This window comes from Camelus bactrianus, chromosome 16 (genome assembly GCF_048773025.1).
Source record: "Camelus bactrianus isolate YW-2024 breed Bactrian camel chromosome 16, ASM4877302v1, whole genome shotgun sequence".
Taxonomy (NCBI): Eukaryota; Metazoa; Chordata; class Mammalia; order Artiodactyla; family Camelidae; genus Camelus; species Camelus bactrianus.
In genome coordinates, this window is record NC_133554.1 from 43,187,413 (window position 1) to 43,206,325 (window position 18,913).

The 18,913-nt window shown below is 57.2% G+C and overlaps 1 protein-coding gene, 1 long non-coding RNA gene and 1 other non-coding gene across 7 annotated transcripts in view; 2 read left to right on the forward strand and 1 right to left on the reverse strand.

Annotated features, from left to right (window-relative positions):
- UBTF (upstream binding transcription factor) lies at positions 1-14,549 on the forward strand. 5 transcript variants are annotated; one of them, XM_010959535.3, is made up of 21 exons: positions 1-405; positions 3,320-3,444; positions 4,962-5,137; positions 5,693-5,776; positions 5,874-6,029; positions 8,419-8,483; positions 8,754-8,874; positions 9,226-9,336; positions 9,679-9,812; positions 9,965-10,106; positions 10,395-10,436; positions 10,545-10,658; positions 10,752-10,907; positions 11,294-11,449; positions 11,551-11,661; positions 12,071-12,159; positions 12,265-12,454; positions 13,239-13,286; positions 13,388-13,459; positions 13,555-13,698; positions 13,794-14,549. In XM_010959535.3, exons 2-21 carry the CDS (start codon positions 3,387-3,389, stop codon positions 13,917-13,919), a joined length of 2,295 nt encoding a protein of 764 aa, XP_010957837.2. In that variant the 5' UTR covers positions 1-405; positions 3,320-3,386; the 3' UTR covers positions 13,920-14,549. The 5 variants fall into 5 exon arrangements, with proteins under 5 accessions (XP_010957837.2, XP_074199415.1, XP_074199418.1 ...); XM_074343314.1 differs by lacking the exon at positions 1-405 and adding an exon at positions 666-863; XM_074343315.1 differs by lacking the exon at positions 1-405 and adding an exon at positions 2,032-2,170.
- The window catches only part of LOC141573638 (uncharacterized), a 9,452-nt gene continuing 3,047 nt past the window's right edge, over positions 12,509-18,913 (reverse strand). Inside the window, exon 3 of the long non-coding RNA XR_012499586.1 lies at positions 12,509-12,559. This is a non-coding gene — a long non-coding RNA (uncharacterized LOC141573638). The remainder of the gene's footprint in view (positions 12,560-18,913) is intronic.
- On the forward strand, positions 17,700-17,772 carry TRNAV-AAC (transfer RNA valine (anticodon AAC)). The gene has a single exon. It is a non-coding gene; the product is annotated as a tRNA-Val (tRNA).

The following is an 18,913-nucleotide window of genomic DNA, read 5'->3' on the forward strand; positions in this document are numbered from 1 at the left end:
GGGGAGAGTTGGAAAGACGCAGGAGAGAAGCAGGAGGCAGGACGCAGCCGGGAGGGAGCAATGGGAGCGGAAAGCAGGCGGGTTCCCTCGCAAATCCCCCTCCGGCCCCACGTCGCCTCGCCGGCCCCGGCAGGGGAGCGAGGAGCCGGGCGAGCAGATGGAGGAGTGGAGCTCGCTCTAGGCAGCGGGCTTGGCCGGAGAATGGAGGAGCCGCCAAGCGATCGGCTGATTGGAAGAGAAACGCAGAGCGATGGAGGCGGGGGTAGGAGGACGATTTCTCTGCGGGGACTGGCGGCGGCGTATACGCCCGGGTCGGGCGCTGCAGAGCTTGGCTAGCTTTCAACCCGCGCTCGCCGGCTCCAGCCCCGCGCGCCCCCACCCCTAGCCCTCCCGGCGGCTCCGCAGGTGAGTGCGAGCTGGGGGCAAAAAGACCCGAAAGTCTCTACACGCCCGCCCAGCCAAAGGAAAAAAAAGAAAAAGAAAAGCATTTTGCCTTTTCTTTTTTTATTTTCGTGCAGCCCCCAGCGCGGTGGGAGGGAAGGGGTGAGGCTGAGCCGCCCGGAGGAGGCGGAGGGGCCAGGCGAGGCCAGGGTGGCCCGGGAGGCGGCGGCGCCGAGGCGGCTCTGACGGGCGAGCGCTCGGAGCGGCGCAGCGCTGCGCCGAGGCGGGCGGGCGGGCGGGCGGAGCGGGGCGGGCGGAGCGCGGCGCGTGGGGCTCGCCATTAGCCGTCGCTCCGCTTCGCCATCTCGGGCTTTGTCTGGCGACTCGCAGCCCCGGCGTCGGCTGCGGCGGAGCTGCGGCTCGGCTCTTCGGCCAGCCGCGCCCCTAGGTGCCCCTGGCCCGCGCTCCCATTCACACGCTCGGTAAGTAAGCCCCGGCGCGGCTGATTTCGGGGGAAGAGGGGTTGCTACGAGTGGCGGCGGCGCCGATCTCCATGCGCCCGGGCAGGCCTGGGGAGCCATGCCGGGCTGGATTGAACCAGCTCCTAGAGAAGCTCCTCTGCCGGAGCCCGTCACCCGCTCGCCGTTTCCGGGGTGTAAGGAGCAAGGGGATTTTTTTTTTTTTAATTTGCAAGGAGGGCATTTTGTAGGGGTGATTTTTTAAAAGTTTTCTGGATGTGCTGTTCGGCAGCGAGGCTACCGCGAGGCAGGCGCCGAAGCCTGGCGCCTCGATCGGCGTGCGTGCGCCCCAAGCCGGTGGCTACGCTACGGGGATAAGGGTGGGTGCTGGACGCCCGTTCCGGGAGGCCGGCGAGGGGAGCGGGAGAGGATTGGCGTGGAAGCCTGAACCTGAGCTGGGAAGATTTGGGAGAGAGCTCCGGAGCAGGGCTGCAGGTACCCCCTGAGCCTCCCCGGCCGCCGGGGGGCCCTCCGGGCACCCTCTCTGCGGCCGCGCCTCGCCCTCCCTCCCGCCCCGGCCGAGCCTGCTAGTTCCCCCGCGGGTCTGGCGAGGTCGCTCTCGGCGCCCGCCTGCCTCGGCTCCGAGCCCCGCCGCCATCCGGGCGGCTGCGTGTCTCCCTACCCCGGCCCCCCCTCCCCGGCGGCAGCAGCCGCCGCCGCCGCCGCCGCCACCACCACCACCACCACCCCCCTCCCCTCCTTCCTTCCCTCCGCCTCGGCCGCCCGGGTCCCCCCAGCTCCCGCCCCTCCTCCCAGCTGCCCCCCGCGGAGCCCGCCCGGGCAGGCTGTGGGAGGGAGCGGAGCCGGCGAGGCGGGCGGGCTGGCGCTCACTCCCCGGGGGTCGGTGTGCGCTCTACGGGGAAGGACGCGCTCGCTGCCCCGCTTCTCCCGCCCCCCCTCCCGCTCCTCCTCCTCCCTTCTCCCTCCTCCTCCCCGCTCCGGCGGCGGAGGCTGCGGCGGCGGCGGGGGGTGTGCGAGCTGAGGCCGGGGCCGGCGGGCGGGCGGGCGGCGGGCGGGCTGCCTGCAGGCGGAGGGCGCTGTGCTTTGTGCTTTTCGCCGCGAGGAGCAGCAGGCAGCAGCCACAGCCGCCGCCGCCGCCGCCACAGCAGCAGCAGCCGCCGCCCCAGCGCCGCCGCCGCGCCCGGAGGAGGAGCCGCTGCCGCCGCGGGAGGGAGCTGCGGCTGTGCCCGGCCGAGCGGGGGAGGGCGCCGCCGCTCAGAGCCGGGGAGGGAGCCGCCGGAGCGGGAAGCCCGGAGGCCGCGCTGCGCCGGGTAACCCAGGCGGCTGAGGACGCGCGCCGGGGTCGGGGCCAGGTGGCGGGGAGCGAGCCGCGGGTGCGGTGGACGCCCGGAGGGAACCCGGGGCGACCTCCAGGCAGGGGACTGGGCAAGAGAGGACCAGGGCACTGAGAGGACGCCGAGAGCCGGGGGAGGGGAGGGCAGGAAGCGAGGCCCGATCCGAGCCCCGGCCACGGGCGGAGAAGCCCGCGCTTCTCCGAGCCGTCAGGCGCAGTTCTCGCCCGCCGCCGGAGGGGGCGGCGGGGCCAGTGAGCTCTGCACCCCCGCCTCCCGGCCGCCGTCCTCCCGCCCTCTCCTTGGCTCCGCTCCCCGGAGGCCGGGGCGGGGGCGCCGGCGGGGCTGGGCCGCAAGCTCGGGGGAGGAGGCGGCGGTTCCCGCCGTGGTCGAGCCTCTGCGCCGGGCTCCTCCGTGCGCGTCGGGGTGGCTGGGCGGTAGCGGCGCCTCTGGCCGGGGTGGGTGGCTCGGGGGCGGGGGGCAGGCCAGGCCGCTTCTCTCCGGCTGCTCTCCCGCCTAGGCGGGCGGGGACGGTGTCAGGAGCCCGAGAGGGGGGCGGCGGGAATCCGGATCCGGTCCCCGGGGGCGGTGCGGCCGCTGCGCTCCGGGGCCCGCGGCGGCTGCGCTGCGTCCGGGTCCCCGCCGGGTTGCGGAGGCGGGGGGAACCGGCCGGGGGGAGCGGGAGGAGGAGACTGCGGCGCGTGCCCGCTTTCGCGGCCGCGCGCGCCCTTTACCCGCCCTTCCTCCTCCCCCGCCCTCCAGCCTGGGGCCTCCCCGGGGCGGGCGCACAGTGGAGGAGGAGTTTTTTTTTTTTTTTTTTTTTTTTTGGCCGGGTGGGGGAAGGAAGGCGGAGGGCGGGCGCTAGTTGCACGCGGAGCAGGGAGCAGTCTCTCGCGTGGGCGGGGGAGGGCGCACGCCGCGGAGCCGGGCTGTCGGGGCTGGGGGGCGGAGGGTGTTAGGAGGAATAGGAGTGCATTCCCACCCTCTCCGACTCTAAGTCTATTAGGGTCTTGGCTGGGTCTCTCCGAGAATGTGGACTTGTGTCTCCCTCCCCTTTCGGAGGAGGGAGGAATAGACTGCTCCTCACCTCTCAGCTCGCCTGAGTAGGGACTGGTGTCTCTTCTAAAGGGTGAGGTGGCTTTGACCCCGGCTTGCCCGGCCGGCACGACCGAGGAGGTGGCTGGACGGCTGGAGAATGAACGGAGAGGCCGACTGCCCCACAGACCTGGAAATGGCCGCCCCCAAAGGCCAAGGTAAGACCACCAGCCTCAGCCCTCTTGAACTTAAATCCTCTTCCAACTCTGCTGTCTGCGGGGCCCACTCCCTTCTAAAAGTTTTATCCAGTCTGTATTTTCTGAACTGAGATGAGAGGGTGCATCATGAGTGTTAAGAGTCAAACATTCCTTATAATGGGGATTTAGCTAAACCCAAATTATTTGGCCTTGAGCCTATAAACTGTATTTTTCACACTCCACTCCCCCACCCCACCCCACCATTTAGAGAGAGAGAAGGAGGCCTGTACAAACCTTCCTTCTGGGGTTCCGAGTCAGGCCGAATGTGTCCTGGGCAGTGTCCTGGAATGGAAGGATGAATAATATGGAGGAAGGGGGAGATGAGAGGGATTGGAAAAGTTCTTCAGGTGTTTTATTATTACTAAGAGGACAAGGGTTTTAGTGAGGCAGGTCAGAGAGAAAGGGTGTTTTGGTAGTTTGAGGCCCCAAGCCATGGGAGATACATACTAACTACACCCTGCCCCACCCAGTGGGGATCCAGGATGTAGGGCAGTGGTGTGTAGGGTGAATCCAAGCATCTGGCAATGCCTGTGGGACATGCAGAGGAAAGAGGATGATGGGTTCATGTGACCTGTCCTGCGGAAACCCTGGCCTAGGTTACCAGATGTAAATGCAAATGAAGAGCCCTTTTGACTCCTGGCCTTGGCTAGCTGTTCTCCCAGCTTACCTGCCAGGGTAGCCACCCTCCAGAGAGGCCTCACTGGAGCTGCATTTCAGTGGCTGGAAATAGCTGGTCCAGACTCCATTTTTTGCCTCCATGGGGAGTTGGGCTGAGAAGACGACTTAGAATTTGGGGTCTCCCTGAAGCAGGGCCCTGGGAGCCTTTGCCCACCTACCTGCCTTGCCTCACAGCTGCTTTGTATGGTTCTTCCAATTTCTATTCCATTTTTCTTACTTGCCACAAATTCTCCTTTGGTCTTCCTTGAGAGGGAGGGTGAGATGATGGAATATATGGGTCTCTAATGTTAGTTTCCAGTTGTGCTAGAGAGAAACATCTCCCTGGGTTCTCATTACTGCCCACACCTTATCCTCAGTCCTTGCACATTTAGGGTATCCACCTAGAACTTGGATCAAATTTAGCTTCACATTTAGATGAGTTGCCTCTCTGCTTCCCTCCCCTGTCCGGTAAGCTGGTTGTTTTCCCACAGGGTCCCAATTTACTGTAGCTTCCTTTTCTGCTCTTCCCTACAATTAATTGTGGCCCAGGCAGCTTGACATGTTAGAAATGATAATAGCTTAGAAGTTAGGCAGACTTGAGTCCAAGTCTGGTTTTCTAGGTATAATGCTGTTTGGATTGGAGTCCCTGCTCCAGTCCATATGGCCACAGATTGTCCAGGCCATGTCTTATTTGTGCCTTCAGATAGGAGATAATCAGGGTCTGGGATGCTCTGGGAAGGAAGGGTTGAGTGCTTCAGGACTGGGGAACAGATGGGAACTAGCATGAGCCAGGCTTGATGGCCTTTCTTACCCTTCCCCAGACCGCTGGTCCCAGGAAGACATGCTGACTTTGCTGGAATGCATGAAGAACAACCTTCCATCCAATGACAGCTCCAAGTTTAAAACCACCGAGTCACATATGGACTGGGAAAAAGTAGCATTTAAAGACTTTTCGGGAGACATGTGCAAGCTCAAATGGGTGGAGATTTCTAACGAGGTAACTGATCCCTCCTTCCTGATATATTCAAACATGCATCTACACATACCTTTACCTGAACCTTCCTTGTGGGGGAGATGAAACAGAAGTCTAAACAGGAAGGAAAGAGACCAGGCGAGGTGCTCATGTGGTCGCCCTTGTGCATTTTGGGAGGTGGCATGGTTGACAGCCCCGGCCAAGACTTCTCAGTTCTGCCACTTTCTAGCTGTGTGGCCTTGAATACTTACCGTCTAGGAGCATCTGTCACCTGAGCTGTTCTGGGGATTGAATGAGGTGCTGGCATGGACAACCATTTCGAGGTCAGATGGTCACCTTGTTGCCGTCCTCTGGTGTGTACTGACTGCCTGGGCCTCTGCAGTCAGCACGGGCCAGTGTCCGGGTGTCTGCCTGGGTATCAGGGCTCCTAAGTGGTGTGGCTGTTGGCCTCCACCCCTCCTTTGATAACTGCAGTCCAGTGGAAAGTGGAGAAGGCCCACGGGAAAATGAGGGTACGCTCCTGAGTGGTGTTCCACTCTTGGGAACGGCCCCTTCCACTCACCTCCCGTTTTCCTCCAGGTGAGGAAGTTCCGCACATTGACAGAGTTGATCCTCGATGCTCAGGAACATGTTAAAAATCCTTACAAAGGCAAAAAACTCAAGGTGAGTTTCCAGGAAAAGGAGCACGAGGGGTTGGAGAGGCAAGGTCCAAAGAACAGATGGTGTCTGACCTTCACCATGTCCTTATCCCTCCTTCCAGAAACACCCGGACTTCCCAAAGAAGCCCCTGACCCCTTATTTCCGCTTCTTTATGGAGAAGCGGGCCAAGTACGCAAAACTCCACCCTGAGATGAGCAACCTGGACCTGACCAAGATCTTATCCAAGAAGTACAAGGAGCTGCCAGAGAAGAAGAAGGTGGGGGGAGGGGGGCTCAGGTGGGGGGCAGGTATAAGGCAAGAAGCAACTAGTGTGGTGGAGGTCATCTGCTAGGGGTGGCGAGGGCTTAGAGGGACCTGGCATCAGAGATGTGGGTGGGTTGGGTAAGCAGCGTAGGGTCTTGGGCGGCCACATCTGGTCACCCTATCCCAGGCCCACACACTGTTGGGCTCGGGCACTGCCGCAGGTGTAACCCAGACAGTGCTTGGACCAACCTCAGGCAACCATAGTGTCCTTTCACACACACATCCTCACTGTTATACCTGCACGCCGTTCACTCCTGACATTTCCTGACACAATCTCGTTTGATGCTCGTATTATCCTAATTTTGTGGGCAAAGAACTGAGCTGCAGGGGGGTGTCATGTCCCAGATCACAACTAATGTCGCTAAAGCAGGACACTGGTTCAGTGGTCTAGGCTCTTCTCGCTGCCACGTCCGCAGATTAGAATGGCTTCCTTCCCCTTGCACGTGTCCCTCATGGCCTTGTACTGTCCCAGAGCATCAGCCATTAACCTTGAGCAGAGGTTGCCCCAGCCTCCCAGGCAGGCGTGGACACAGTTGAGCACAGTGAGGTCACACAGTCCCTCGCAGATAGGCAGTAAAGCACTGGAGGAGCCTGCAGCTGGGACCCAACTGAGATGAAGCAGGGAGACAGACATGCACACAGAGGAGATGCTGCATGGTAGAATGGAGCCAAGGGGAGATGCTCGTGAGGGACAGTGGGAGAGAGACAGAGTTGCATGCAGCCAGCTCTCAGGGCACTGGCCGGCCATCTCACTGGGAGTAGCCCTTTTCCTGGTTTGTGTGCCCTGGCTGCGGGCTCACACACCCTCATTCTCTACGCCCAAAAAGGAGCTAGCTTGGCTGGGTAAAACCAGCCTTCTCAACTGCCGCCTGAGCCGAGCTGTAGTATGAGTTGCTGGAGTTCTTGACCCCGTGATGGGGAGGTTGCAGAGCTGACTGCACACAACACCCAGACATCATCCTGGGATGGGAGGAAGAGGCAGAGGGTCTCAGGACCAGGGAGGGACAGAAGAAACCACATGGTAGAGTGGACAGGGTGCCGGCCTAGGGGACGTAAGCCTTGGGCCTGTTCTCCCGGATGACTGAATTGCTGTGCACGTGCCCTGCGGTAAGTCACGTCAGTTCTCCAGGTCTGGTCTTTATCTGAGGTGCAGAGGGTGAGCCCGACGTGAGTGGTGCCTTCCAACTCTAAAAGCTGCTGTTTTGTGTGAGGAGGGCTGAGATCGGGGCAGCGGAGGCTGGCCTCTGCTCCCGGTTTAATGCAGGAACTCAGAGGAAAGTGGGGCTGCCTCTCTTCCTGCTCCTGGTGCCTCTTTTGTGAGAGGCAGGGGTTGTGCTCAATTGCCATGGGCCCCTGGCCTCCACCAGGGCTGTCTCTTGTGAATCTGGGAAGACAAGGGAGAAAGGAAAGATGGACTTTGAGTGGGAACCAGGACTGGAGGTAGATAAGGAAGAGAAAGGGGCAGATGGAAAAGGAAGTCAAAGAGTGAGGAGTGTGGAGAGGCAGTAAAGACACAGGGAAGGAGTCAGGTGATGGTGGGAGGGAGGACCAGGCTGGTAGAAGCAGGTGCAGGAGAAGGAGGGAAGCCTGGCAGCAGAGGAGAACGCCTGGGCTGGGGGATGGGAGCCAGGGAGCCGAGAGCCTGAAGAAGGGATTAGAAGCAGGGAAGAAGGTGATGACCAAGTAAGTGGCAGGGGGAATTGTGTCAGAATTGTTAAGGAGAGCCAGGGACCCTAAGGTAGCAGATGGGGAAGAAAGCCCAAATTCAAGGGACAGATCTGTTGGGATGTGATTTGCATTGCAAGAATTCACTTCAGTGCACTCTCCTCATGCCTTGGAAGCAGGACTCAGCCTGCCCCGGCCCTATGGGCTACCTATAAGGGAGCAGACCAGTATTAGCTGCCACAGACATAGGAGAAGAGAGCGGCGGGCAAGGCCTACACCTTCTCCTGACTCCGCTTCATTCTGGGAGTTTCCTGGTACTGGGCAAAGGTGGAGGAGTAGTGTCAGGGGGAGTCCCAGCCCCGTCAGTGTTTGCCAAGTAACTGAGTAATGCCATGTCCCCCTTTTGGGTCTCTCCCTTGCTTAAAGGGAGGGGATAAGACACAGGATGGTTTCTGGGAGACCACCTGTAGCTCCTACTGTCTGGTCCTGAGCCAGCAGTCTGGACTACAGTTGAGTCCTCCCCCAAACCCCTGGAAGGCAGGCCACCAGCCCCCGCCTGCTCAGGACATCCGTGCACGTCACTGACTGGGAGGTGAAATAGCTAGCAAGGAGGACTTCGTGGCTTTTGTAGCTTAGTCCTTGAGTCATGGATGACCCCCGTCCCCTCCTCCCCCCAGATGAAATATATTCAGGACTTCCAGAGGGAGAAACAGGAGTTTGAGCGAAACCTCGCCCGATTCAGGTAAGGCAGTGGAGCCCAGAGGAGGGAGCCACAGGACACTGGGTGTGGCAGGAGAGGGTAGCACTGACCAGAGCCTGGAGCTCGCCATCCATGAGGGTCATGTGGACCCTAGTAGCTTAGGCTCAAGGGCACGGACAGATAGGAAGCCACTGTCCCACTAGGCCCCAGTTGGTAGGCCTGGGAGCCTTGGTGGGTGGGGCAGCTAGCTGGGGTCTGCCCTGGCAGGATCCCCCTCCACCCACTGATCGTTGCTCCCCACGCCCTGGCTAGGGAGGATCACCCTGACCTAATCCAGAATGCCAAGAAGTCGGACATCCCTGAGAAGCCCAAAACCCCCCAGCAGCTGTGGTACACTCATGAGAAGAAGGTGTATCTCAAAGTGCGGCCAGATGTGAGTGTCCGGCCAGGGGGTGGTGCGGAGCGCACGGCGGTGGCAAGGGGGGAGCCGCGCCAGGTCGGCCGGGCACGGTGCAGGGGGAGCAGGAGAGGAGGCCCCTCCCCAGGGGTGGGCTGCATGGACAGGGCCTGGGCCAGCTGGCGTGCGAGCGAGTGCGTGCGTGTGTGAGCCTGTCCCCTTGCACCCAGGCGGGATGCCCCTCCCTCGCCTCTCCGCCTTCCCCTCCTGGCCTGTGGGGGACACTTGAGTGACCTCCTGTGGCCTGAGGGGGCGGGGGCCTTTGTGCCCCCCTCCCCCTCCCCTCCCCTGGCTGCCTGTGTGTGTCTGACGGCTTTTGGTTTGCAGGCCACTACGAAGGAGGTGAAGGACTCCCTGGGGAAGCAGTGGTCTCAGCTCTCGGACAAAAAGAGGCTGAAATGGATTCATAAGGCCCTGGAGCAGCGGAAGGAGTACGAGGTTAGGCTTCCGCTGCGCTCCTCCCCATCCGGCTCTTCACGAGCGCCTCTGCCCTCCGACTCTTGCCTCCGCATTCTGCGGGAGGCAGCCACTCCCCATCCCGCCACTGAGGGAGGGGCCTTCTGGGCCCCTCACCTCTGCCCTTACCTTCCCCGTCCCCTGTACCCATGAGATCTCAGGCTAGGGCAGGGCAGGGCACCATGTCTCGTGTGACACTGCAGACACACGGCCACCCCCCAGCTTTGCTCCCTGCCTCCCCTCCCCAGCGGCTCTCCCCCCTCCCCGGCCCCGGCTAACCCCACACCCCGTTGCCCTCCATCCCTCCCCAACCTCACTCTGCAGGAGATAATGCGTGACTATATCCAGAAGCACCCTGAGCTGAACATCAGTGAGGAGGGCATCACCAAGTCCACCCTCACCAAGGCCGAACGCCAGCTCAAGGACAAGTTTGATGGGCGACCTACCAAGCCACCTCCGTGAGCGCTGCCCTGGGGCGGGTGGGCGAGTGGGCAGCTAGGGATCTGGGCTGGTGAAGGACCTCAGACCTGGCTCTGTTAGTAGGAGGCCTGCTGCCCTGGGCCGCCCCAGTCACTCAGGGATGCTCCTCCCTTGCCGCCCATTGTGACAGGAACAGCTACTCACTGTACTGCGCAGAGCTGATGGCCAACATGAAGGACGTGCCCAGCACGGAGCGCATGGTGCTATGCAGTCAGCAGTGGAAGCTGCTGTCCCAGAAGGAGAAGGATGCCTACCACAAGAAGTGTGACCAGGTAAGCGGTGGCAGGAGCCAGCCCCGGAGCAGGAGGACTCCTGGAGAGCTTTGGGGGTTTGAAGCATGAGGTCTGACCCCTGAGCACAGGTTTCACACTTGGTGTTGTACTAAGTTTAGCATCTGGGTGGATCAAGGCAGTCTCAGGCCTCGTGTTTACTGTCTGTGGAGGGAAACTAGGCCCTGTCTGGGTTCCGGATGGTTTGCTGAGGGGTACTGTTCCCAGAGCACTGGAGGGTCTCCAGGGAGGCTGCCCCCAGACTCACTCTGACTCCCCTTCCTTTCTCAGAAAAAGAAAGATTACGAGGTGGAACTGCTCCGTTTTCTAGAGGTGAGTGTTCCTCTGAGGAGGGCAGTGGGCAGAGAGAGCCCTGGGGGTGGGTGAGCAAGGCCCTGAGGGCAACTTGGGAGCATACTGGGAGGTCTTCTCTCCCACCAGAGCCTGCCTGAGGAGGAGCAACAGCGGGTCCTGGGGGAGGAGAAGATGTTGAACATCAACAAGAAGCAAGCCACCAGCCCAGCCTCCAAGAAGCCCTCCCAGGAAGGGGGCAAGGTGGGCAGGGGCACAACCGAACAGGTGGGGGTGGGGGAGGTGAGGCTTCCCATCAGCACCCCATAGACCCCGGCCCTCTTTGCACCTCTACAGGGCGGCTCGGAGAAGCCCAAGAGGCCAGTGTCAGCCATGTTCATCTTCTCGGAAGAGAAACGGCGGCAGCTGCAGGAGGAGAGGCCGGAGCTCTCAGAGAGCGAGCTGACCCGCCTGCTGGCCCGCATGTGGAACGACCTGTCGGAGAAGAAAAAGGTCAGACCCAAGGGGCTGTTGGGCTGTTTCTCCTACAGGGGCTGGCTGTACTTCCTCACCCTGCCCAGTGCACGTGAGTGTGTGTGTGCGTGTGCCGTGTGCGTGTGCGTGTGTAGTGAGGTGTGAGCCACAGGCGCGTCTAGGCGCAGATGGTGGGGCTGGGAACCCAGCGAGCCGGAAGGCGGGAAGCTGTCAGCTGAGGGCTGTGGGCTCCCAGGAGAGCAGGGCGGTTGGCGGGTTGATCCCCTGGCTGGAGACATCTGCACCAGCCCACACCTCGGCCCACCCCACCCTAGCCAGTGAGGGAGAGCCTTCAACTGCTGGACGAGCCACGCGCGCCCCCTGGGGGTGGCTGGAAGACTGACGCTTCTGCCTTCCCTCCGCAGGCCAAGTACAAGGCCCGGGAGGCGGCGCTGAAGGCCCAGTCTGAGAGGAAGCCGGGTGGGGATCGCGAGGAACGGGGCAAGCTGCCCGAGTCGCCCAAGAGAGCCGAGGAGATCTGGCAACAGAGCGTCATCGGCGACTACTTGGCCCGCTTCAAGGTGACAGGCAGTGGGAAAGGGGTTGCTCTGCCACCACCCACGCAGACCTCCTCCAGCCCTAGGTGACCCCTCCCACAGCTGACACCCCCGTCTGTCCCCAGAACGACAGGGTAAAGGCCTTGAAAGCCATGGAAATGACTTGGAACAACATGGAGAAGAAGGAGAAACTGATGTGGATTAAGAAGGCGGCTGAAGACCAAAAGCGATATGAGGTGGGAAGGGGACTGCTGGCTAGCGTGGTGGGGCAGGGTGGAGCACCTCCCTCCACTGAAAGCTCGGGCGTGCCCTTCTAGGGGAGAAGCTTTGCTCATTGCATGGGACTTGGAGCCAGAAGTTCCAGCTTGGGTTATGTGACCCTGAGCAGGTCTCTTAACTTCCTTTTCTGAGCCTCAGTCATGCATCAGTAAAATGAGGGCGAGGAAACTAGTCACGTGAGGGCAACTATGAAAGCACTTTCAAATGGCAGTGACCACCGACACAGGTGTGAGTAGTTAAGAGGTTGCTTGCTGGCTGTGCCTCAGTTTCTCCTCCTTCCTGGGCTATAAAAGGAGACTCAGCTAAGAACTTAATGGCATGGGACAGGAGAAAGGATGAGTGTAACCTTTCTGGGTTTCCCCATAGAGAGAGCTGAGTGAGATGCGGGCACCCCCAGCTGCTGCCAATTCATCCAAGAAGATGAAGTTCCAGGGAGAACCCAAGAAGCCACCCATGTGAGTCTGGGAGCTGGACCCCACCCTAGGGGTGGGGGTGGGGTCAGGGTGGGAAGGCTGCTTTGTTGGGATCCTGACCCTCCCTGCACCACTCTTGATTCCCAGGAACGGTTACCAGAAGTTCTCTCAGGAGCTGCTGTCCAACGGGGAGCTGAACCACCTGCCCCTGAAGGAGCGCATGGTGGAGATTGGCAGCCGCTGGCAGCGCATCTCCCAGAGCCAGAAGGAGCACTACAAAAAGCTGGCCGAGGAGCAGCAGAAGCAGTACAAAGTGCACCTGGACCTTTGGGTCAAGGTGAGAGGGCAGGGGACCCTAGGGAGGAAAAAGGAGGCATCATGCTGGCTGGTCTGCATTCACGATTTCATTCAGTATTTCAGCAGTCCTTCAGGGTAATTATTCCTGTCAAAGATAAGGAAACCAAGACTCAGAGAGGTTAAGTAACTTATCCAAAGTCACACAGCTAATAAGTAGGAAAATCCAGATCAGACCATCAGACTGCTTTTTCCTCCCCCCACCTGGGACTGGGGAACCTCTCCTAGTCTCTGGCTCGGTCCCCAGCCTCTGAGCTCCTTCTGTGCCTTGCTTGAGCAGTCAGATCTGTAAAGTGTGGAGAGTCACTTATGTCCTCAGCCACCCAGGCTGATTGGCCAAGGACCCAGGGAAACAGTAGGATTTAAATGTTCCAGAAGTTTGGTGAGCCGCAGACTCCAGGCTTGATATCCAGGTAGGAGTGATGAAGTCAGGCTACGGAAGTAATCATGGGGGGCTTCTCTTGAGTTGAGGAAGGCCCTGACTCTGAAGCCTCCATTTGGGTAGAGCAACAGGACAGACATGAAAACCAAGTCTTAGGACAGAGTGGCTTAGAAAAGGATTCAGGGCATCTTAAGCAGAAATACTGGAAGCTGTGTTCTCAGATCCCTGGGGTTCTCTGCAGAGACCCAAGGTAGGGGGAGACTGGATGGGTGAATATGGGGTGGGGGTAAATGCTCAGTCCACTTCCTGGCACTTGGCCAGCATATTCAATCAGCAGTAGTTTGGGTCATGTTCCAACCACCACCTCCTTCTCTGTCTCCCCCAGAGTCTGTCTCCCCAGGACCGCGCAGCATATAAAGAGTACATCTCTAGCGTGAGTCTGGAAGCAGGGTGGCATTGGGATAAAGTGGGGTTTGGGGGGAGTCTGGAACTCATGGCTACTCCCTTTGCCTAAGTCCTCATCATCTCCTACAGAAACGTAAGAGTATGACCAAGCTGCGAGGCCCGAACCCCAAGTCCAGCCGGACTACCCTGCAGTCTAAGTCGGTAAGGAGACCATCCCACAAGGGAGGCCGGGATGGGGGTCTGTGGTGCCTGGAGTGGCATGGCAGGGAGCACTGATGTGCTTCCATCCCTCCCAGGAGTCTGAGGAGGATGATGAAGAGGATGAAGATGAGGATGATGAGGATGATGAGGAGGAAGATGATGAGAATGGGGACTCCTCTGAGGATGGCGGGGACTCCTCTGAGTCCAGCAGCGAGGATGAGAGCGAGGATGGGGATGAGGTGGGGTGGACAGGGCTTGGTGGGTAAGGTCTGGGAGGTGGGGGGGTGCCCTGCCAGGATGGCCACCTGGTGACCACACATTCCTTGCCTCCCAGAATGAGGAGGATGATGAGGATGAGGATGATGACGAGGACGATGACGAGGACGAGGACAATGAGTCCGAGGGCAGCAGCTCCAGCTCCTCCTCCTCGGGGGACTCCTCGGACTCTGACTCCAACTGAGGCTCAGCTCCACCCGGGACTCCCCTCCCCAACTGACCACCTTTGTTTCTCCCCCATGTTCTATCCCCTGCCCCCTAGCCTCCCCCACTTTCTTTCTTTCTTTCTTTCTTTTTTTTAAACAAAATACGGTGGAGGGGGAGGCACTGGAGAAGCCCAGGCCAGAACTTTGTGTCCTCAGAGACATCAGCCCGGGGGAGCCCTCCAGGGAGTGCAACCATCAGACTGAGCCACCACTGGACCAGCCCAGCCCACCCTTCTTCTGCACTTGCGGTTCCGGCATGGACAATGGACCTGGAGTGGGATGGGGGGTGTCCCAAAGAGTCCAGTGAGGCCCCCTACATCTGCAGCCCAACCCAAGGGAGGGTGGAAGCTTGGGGAAGACCCATTTCTTCCCAGAGGGACTTGCTGCCTGAACCCTTACATTGGAACTGGAGGCAGGGAACATGTGGGGAGAGGAGGGCGGGTGTCTATGAGAAAATAGGCACCGCCCCATGGCCCTCTCCCCTGCCCCCCTGCAGGAAGGAGCTGCCTGGACCCACTCATGGGGGGAGGGGGCAGAAGTGTTTTTTATATATGTGTATATATTTTTTTTTTTAAGCTCTGAGCTGTCAACGAGACGTTTCCTACCGATCTCGGCTGCCGTCTCTGTTGTCATTTCTGGGAGAGGGAGGGTTTAGGGGGGTGGTTTGGGACTTTTTTTAAACGGTCTTGATGCGTGTGGAAAAGTGTGTGTGTGTGCGTGTGCGTGTGTGGCCTGTACATAGCATGGGTGCACCTGTGGATGCGTGCAAAGGCACATGTGTATTTGTGTGTGTAAGAGAGAAGGGGAAGCCCACCTCAGTCTGTGAATCTGGTAAAAGGGTTGGTAAGGGCCAGGGAGACATTGATCCTGGTGGGGATAGGCTGGGTGGCCCCTTTCTCCATATCTTCTGCTTTGCCTAATCTTTGATTCAATTTTGGGAGTGTGCTGAAGCCACTCTGATGCTTCCTATACTGATTTCTCTTGGCTGGGGCCATATGACTGAGCTGCCGCTGGTTTCCAATATCCAGCAGGACAGTGGGGAGGGAAACAGACCAGGAAAACCTTAAAGCTTTGATTTGGTGGGAAAGGTCTCCACAGCTCATCTGAGAGTCATCTGGCCATCCTAGGCTCTGAACCTGGGCCTCAAGAGATGTGTTAGAAGTGCTTTACTTACACATCCCTCTTGCCTTTCCCCTTATCTTTCAGCTCCCCCACCCCCATTTCCTTTTATTTCTCAGGTCTGCTCCCCCCACCATAGCCCACAGCTGGGGAAGAGGTCTCCAAAAGCTGCTTTTGCAGCTGTCCTAACTCTTCCTAGCCATCCCCCAAATTTTGGCACCCTGATTCCTAGACTCTCAATAAGCCAAGTCACCTTTTCTATGTGGGTTTAATTTTTGTGTGTGTGGTTTTTGATTAAACTTTGGCTTCTTTTTTTTTAAGCAATCATGTCAGTGACCTATTTAATTGGGGCTTTGTGCTTTTCTACCTTCCCCCTCTGAATGAAAGCCAAGGGATGGGGGAAAAGTGGGAACTCTGCCTAGGTTGGGTAGGAAAGGTGGGTCCTGCTCCCAAAGGAAGGCAGACAGTCTGCTTTGCCTTGGACTTGGTGCTGGGGGTGGGGGGAGCTAAGGAGGGACACTCCCCACGCCCATGCCCCTTCCTTTGTCCTGATCCTGAGATTATGTACAGGGGTTCATAGGTTCTATTTCTTCCCAAGAGCCCCAGCAAAGAACCTTATTTCCCTGTTTGAATGCCCCTGTGCTGTTGTGTTTTAGTGGAATGTGTTTTCATTTAAAAACAACTTTGAATGGGGCACTTTTTTTTCCTCCTGTTTCAAAAATTAAAAAATTCTTACAGTACAAACAGCAGGGCTGGGGTGGGGTGGGGGTGTTGGTGCTGTAAGAGGTCACTCTGAGTGCATTTTGGCACTGGGGTAGGATGGCTGGGGTGGGAGGACCCTCACTCCCCCCCCCCTTTTTTTTTCTAGTATTTAAGGAGTGTTTTTGTAGGTTTCAACAACCACAACTTGAATTTGTATCATGGGAGGTGGGAGGGAATAGCTTAGAGGTGTCTGCCTAAGCTTAAGGCCAACTGTGGAAGTTTTGTTTTCCCTTTTTTTGTACAATAAAGTAAAAAACAAAGGTTTGACTGCTGTCTGATCACTGGATTAAGTGAAGGGGGAATGGTGGCAAGGGTGACCCAACAAGCTCAATGTGGAAAGACCCTTGAAGCCAACTTGTTTGCCCCTTCTTTCTGGAACCATCTTCCTCTTTTCTAAAGATTCCGTAAGTAACCTACCTTCACATTGTTTTGTGAAGTACTGTTTACTTGCACTTTCTTAATTCAGTTCACCTTGGATTGCCAGACCACTAAGGACTGAGAATTTGGAAGACAAACATTCTTTTCTCCCAGAGTACACTGCCTAGAAAAATGGGGGTGGTGAACCATTAAGATCAGGGGTTCACCCTGGTCATGCTAGGGTTTATCATTGGGAATTGGAGTAACCTTCCCACCTCGAGTCCTCAGCCTCACCCAGGGTTAGGAATGATTTTCCTAACTCCCCAGACCTCTGATGGAAGTGAACTAAGCCGAGATGACTCGCTCTCTGCCGCTAAGGAAGCCAGCCTTTCCTGCACAGGCCTTTGCTGGGCTCCTGGAGTCACCAAGGGCTAAAGACCCAGGCCCATCTAAGACTTCTCTCTTCGCCCCACACTTCTCTCTTATTCTTGGCCAAACTACTGAAAAGCTCCTTGGCCCTCATGGTCTCCCATTTCCTCACCTCTCACTCACCATTGTCCTGAAGTGACCCTGAGGTCACTAACATGCTCATCATTACAAACTCAGTGGACACTTGTCCGTCTCTTGATGTCTTGGTCCACTCAGTTGACATCGGCTCCTCCTCGTTCTATCCTAGGTGTTCAGGTCACAAGAACCTCCAATTATCACCACAGGTAACCATTACCAAAAGGGATATCTACAGAGACTGCTCTTCCAAGCTGCAGACTGTGTTGGGTAGATTTTAGTGTATTCTCTGGGATATCTTGCAGGCACCTCATACCTCAGGACTCCAAAAGATCACCCACCATCTAGTCATTCAATCTAGAAATATCAGCCTTGACTCCCTCCCTCTTCATCTCTTAATGAAAGGAGATGAAATTCACGTATCTAGACCTGCCTATTCCACTTCCTGTATCTCTCTCGAATCCATCTACCTGCTGCCATCCTCATCCTATTCAAGACACCACCATTGCTCAACTTCTGCAAAGATCTAAAACTGGTCTTGCTGCTGGCATTCTTACCCCTACAGTCCATTCTGCACACAGCAACCAAATCTGTCCTTTAAAAACAAATCAGATAACTTCTGCACTTATAACTTACATGACCCTACAAGGCCTGGCCCCTGTTTCCCTTCTCTCACCCAACTCTTCCTAATCACTCACAATAATCCAGCCAAGGGATCTCCCTTTTGTTCCTCAAACACACCTACCACAGGGCCTTTGCACTTATTCTCTCTGCCCAAAATTCTATTCCCCCAATACCACATGTATCTTGTTTTTCTCATCCCTCAGACTTAAGTTCAAATGTCCCCTCACAGGCCTTCCCTGACCACCCTCTCTAAAGAGACCTCCTCCTATACCTCCTTGTTCTGTTGTCTATCTCCCCAAATAGAAGACAACTTATCTGCTAATTCATTACAATAACCCCAGCACCTAAGATTGCCTGGCATACATTTGACACTCAAGCAACATTTGTTGGGGGGAGAGTATAGCTCAGTGGTAGAGCGTGTGCTTAACATGCACGAGGTCCTGGGTTCGATCCCTGGTATCTCCATTTAAAAAATGAAATAATACCTACCTACCTATCTATCTATGTATCTATCTATCCTACGAAAAGAAAAAAGAAACATTTGTTGAATGAGTGAATAAGTATGGCCCACAAGGCCCTGTGGAATCTGGTACCACTGCTGGCCTGTCTGCTCAATTCCAGCTACACAAGTCAATGTTCCTCTTTACTTCTCTTCCTAGGTAACTCAGGGCTTTACTTAAAAGATCACTTTCTCAAGGGGGCCTTCCCTGACCCCCTGAGAAAAAGATCTCCATGCATTTGTCTTTTTCAGCAGCCTGGATGCCTTCACATTCAATCTTCTTTCTTCCACATTAGGCTTTGCTGAGCTGTAGGTGCCACTAGAACAAGGTCTGCATGTCTCTCTGGCTTGTTGCTGTAACCCCAGGGCCTCACCCAGAGCCTGGACCAGCATAGTCCTTAGCGTTTATTGACTGGTGCTAACTGTGGAGACTGGGCACGTGCCCAACGAGGTCACCACCACAGAGAAGCTCAGGCCAAGTGCCAAATGAATAGTACAGTCCAGTTTTAAAGGAGTTTGAAGGTGACCACGGGTGGAGAAGTGAGGCAGGATTTAGGTAAACAAGGAGACAGGAAGGTTTTGTGGGCATATCTAAATTCCTTAAGGCAGGATATACTGGACATATTCCGAGACTCAGAAACAGATCAGCATCATCGGAGTGGAGAATTCCTGATTCAGGCTGTGGAGATATCTGAAGGCGTGGCCTCACTACTTTGCTCTAGACCCAAATTCAACCACCTTCTGAGAGTCCCCACCATAACTCCAACATAACGTGACTGAACTTGTCATTCTTCTCTATCCTCACATCTCCTCCTCAGAGCTCCCCATTTTGATTAAAGATGTTTTCAGGATCTCTCCCGCCTTTACCCCACACACCTACTACTTCTAAGGTAAACAGACTCCACGCTCCAGAATGATCTACTTAAAATCCATGTCTGGCCAAATGATTCCCCTTAAATTCCCCTTCAGGACTCCTCATAGCCTGGAGAGTTAAAGCCCAGAAACTCCTCAGGACACCGTTGGTCCTGTATGGTCTGACCTGCTTACATCCTGCTGCTTGCCTACCCGTTCCTATGAGCCCAGACTTCTGGGCAACTCACTTTTGAA

Excerpts from the sequence above, each read along its gene's own strand:
- UBTF (XM_010959535.3), top strand. The coding sequence starts at position 3,387 with ATGAACGGAGAGGCCGACTGCCCCACAGACCTGGAAATGGCCGCCCCC. Across the intron at positions 5,777-5,873 it reads ACAAAGGCAAAAAACTCAAG|AAACACCCGGACTTCCCAAA; the intron begins GTGAGTTTCCAG and ends CCCTCCTTCCAG. Across the intron at positions 8,484-8,753 it reads CGAAACCTCGCCCGATTCAG|GGAGGATCACCCTGACCTAA; the intron begins GTAAGGCAGTGG and ends CGCCCTGGCTAG.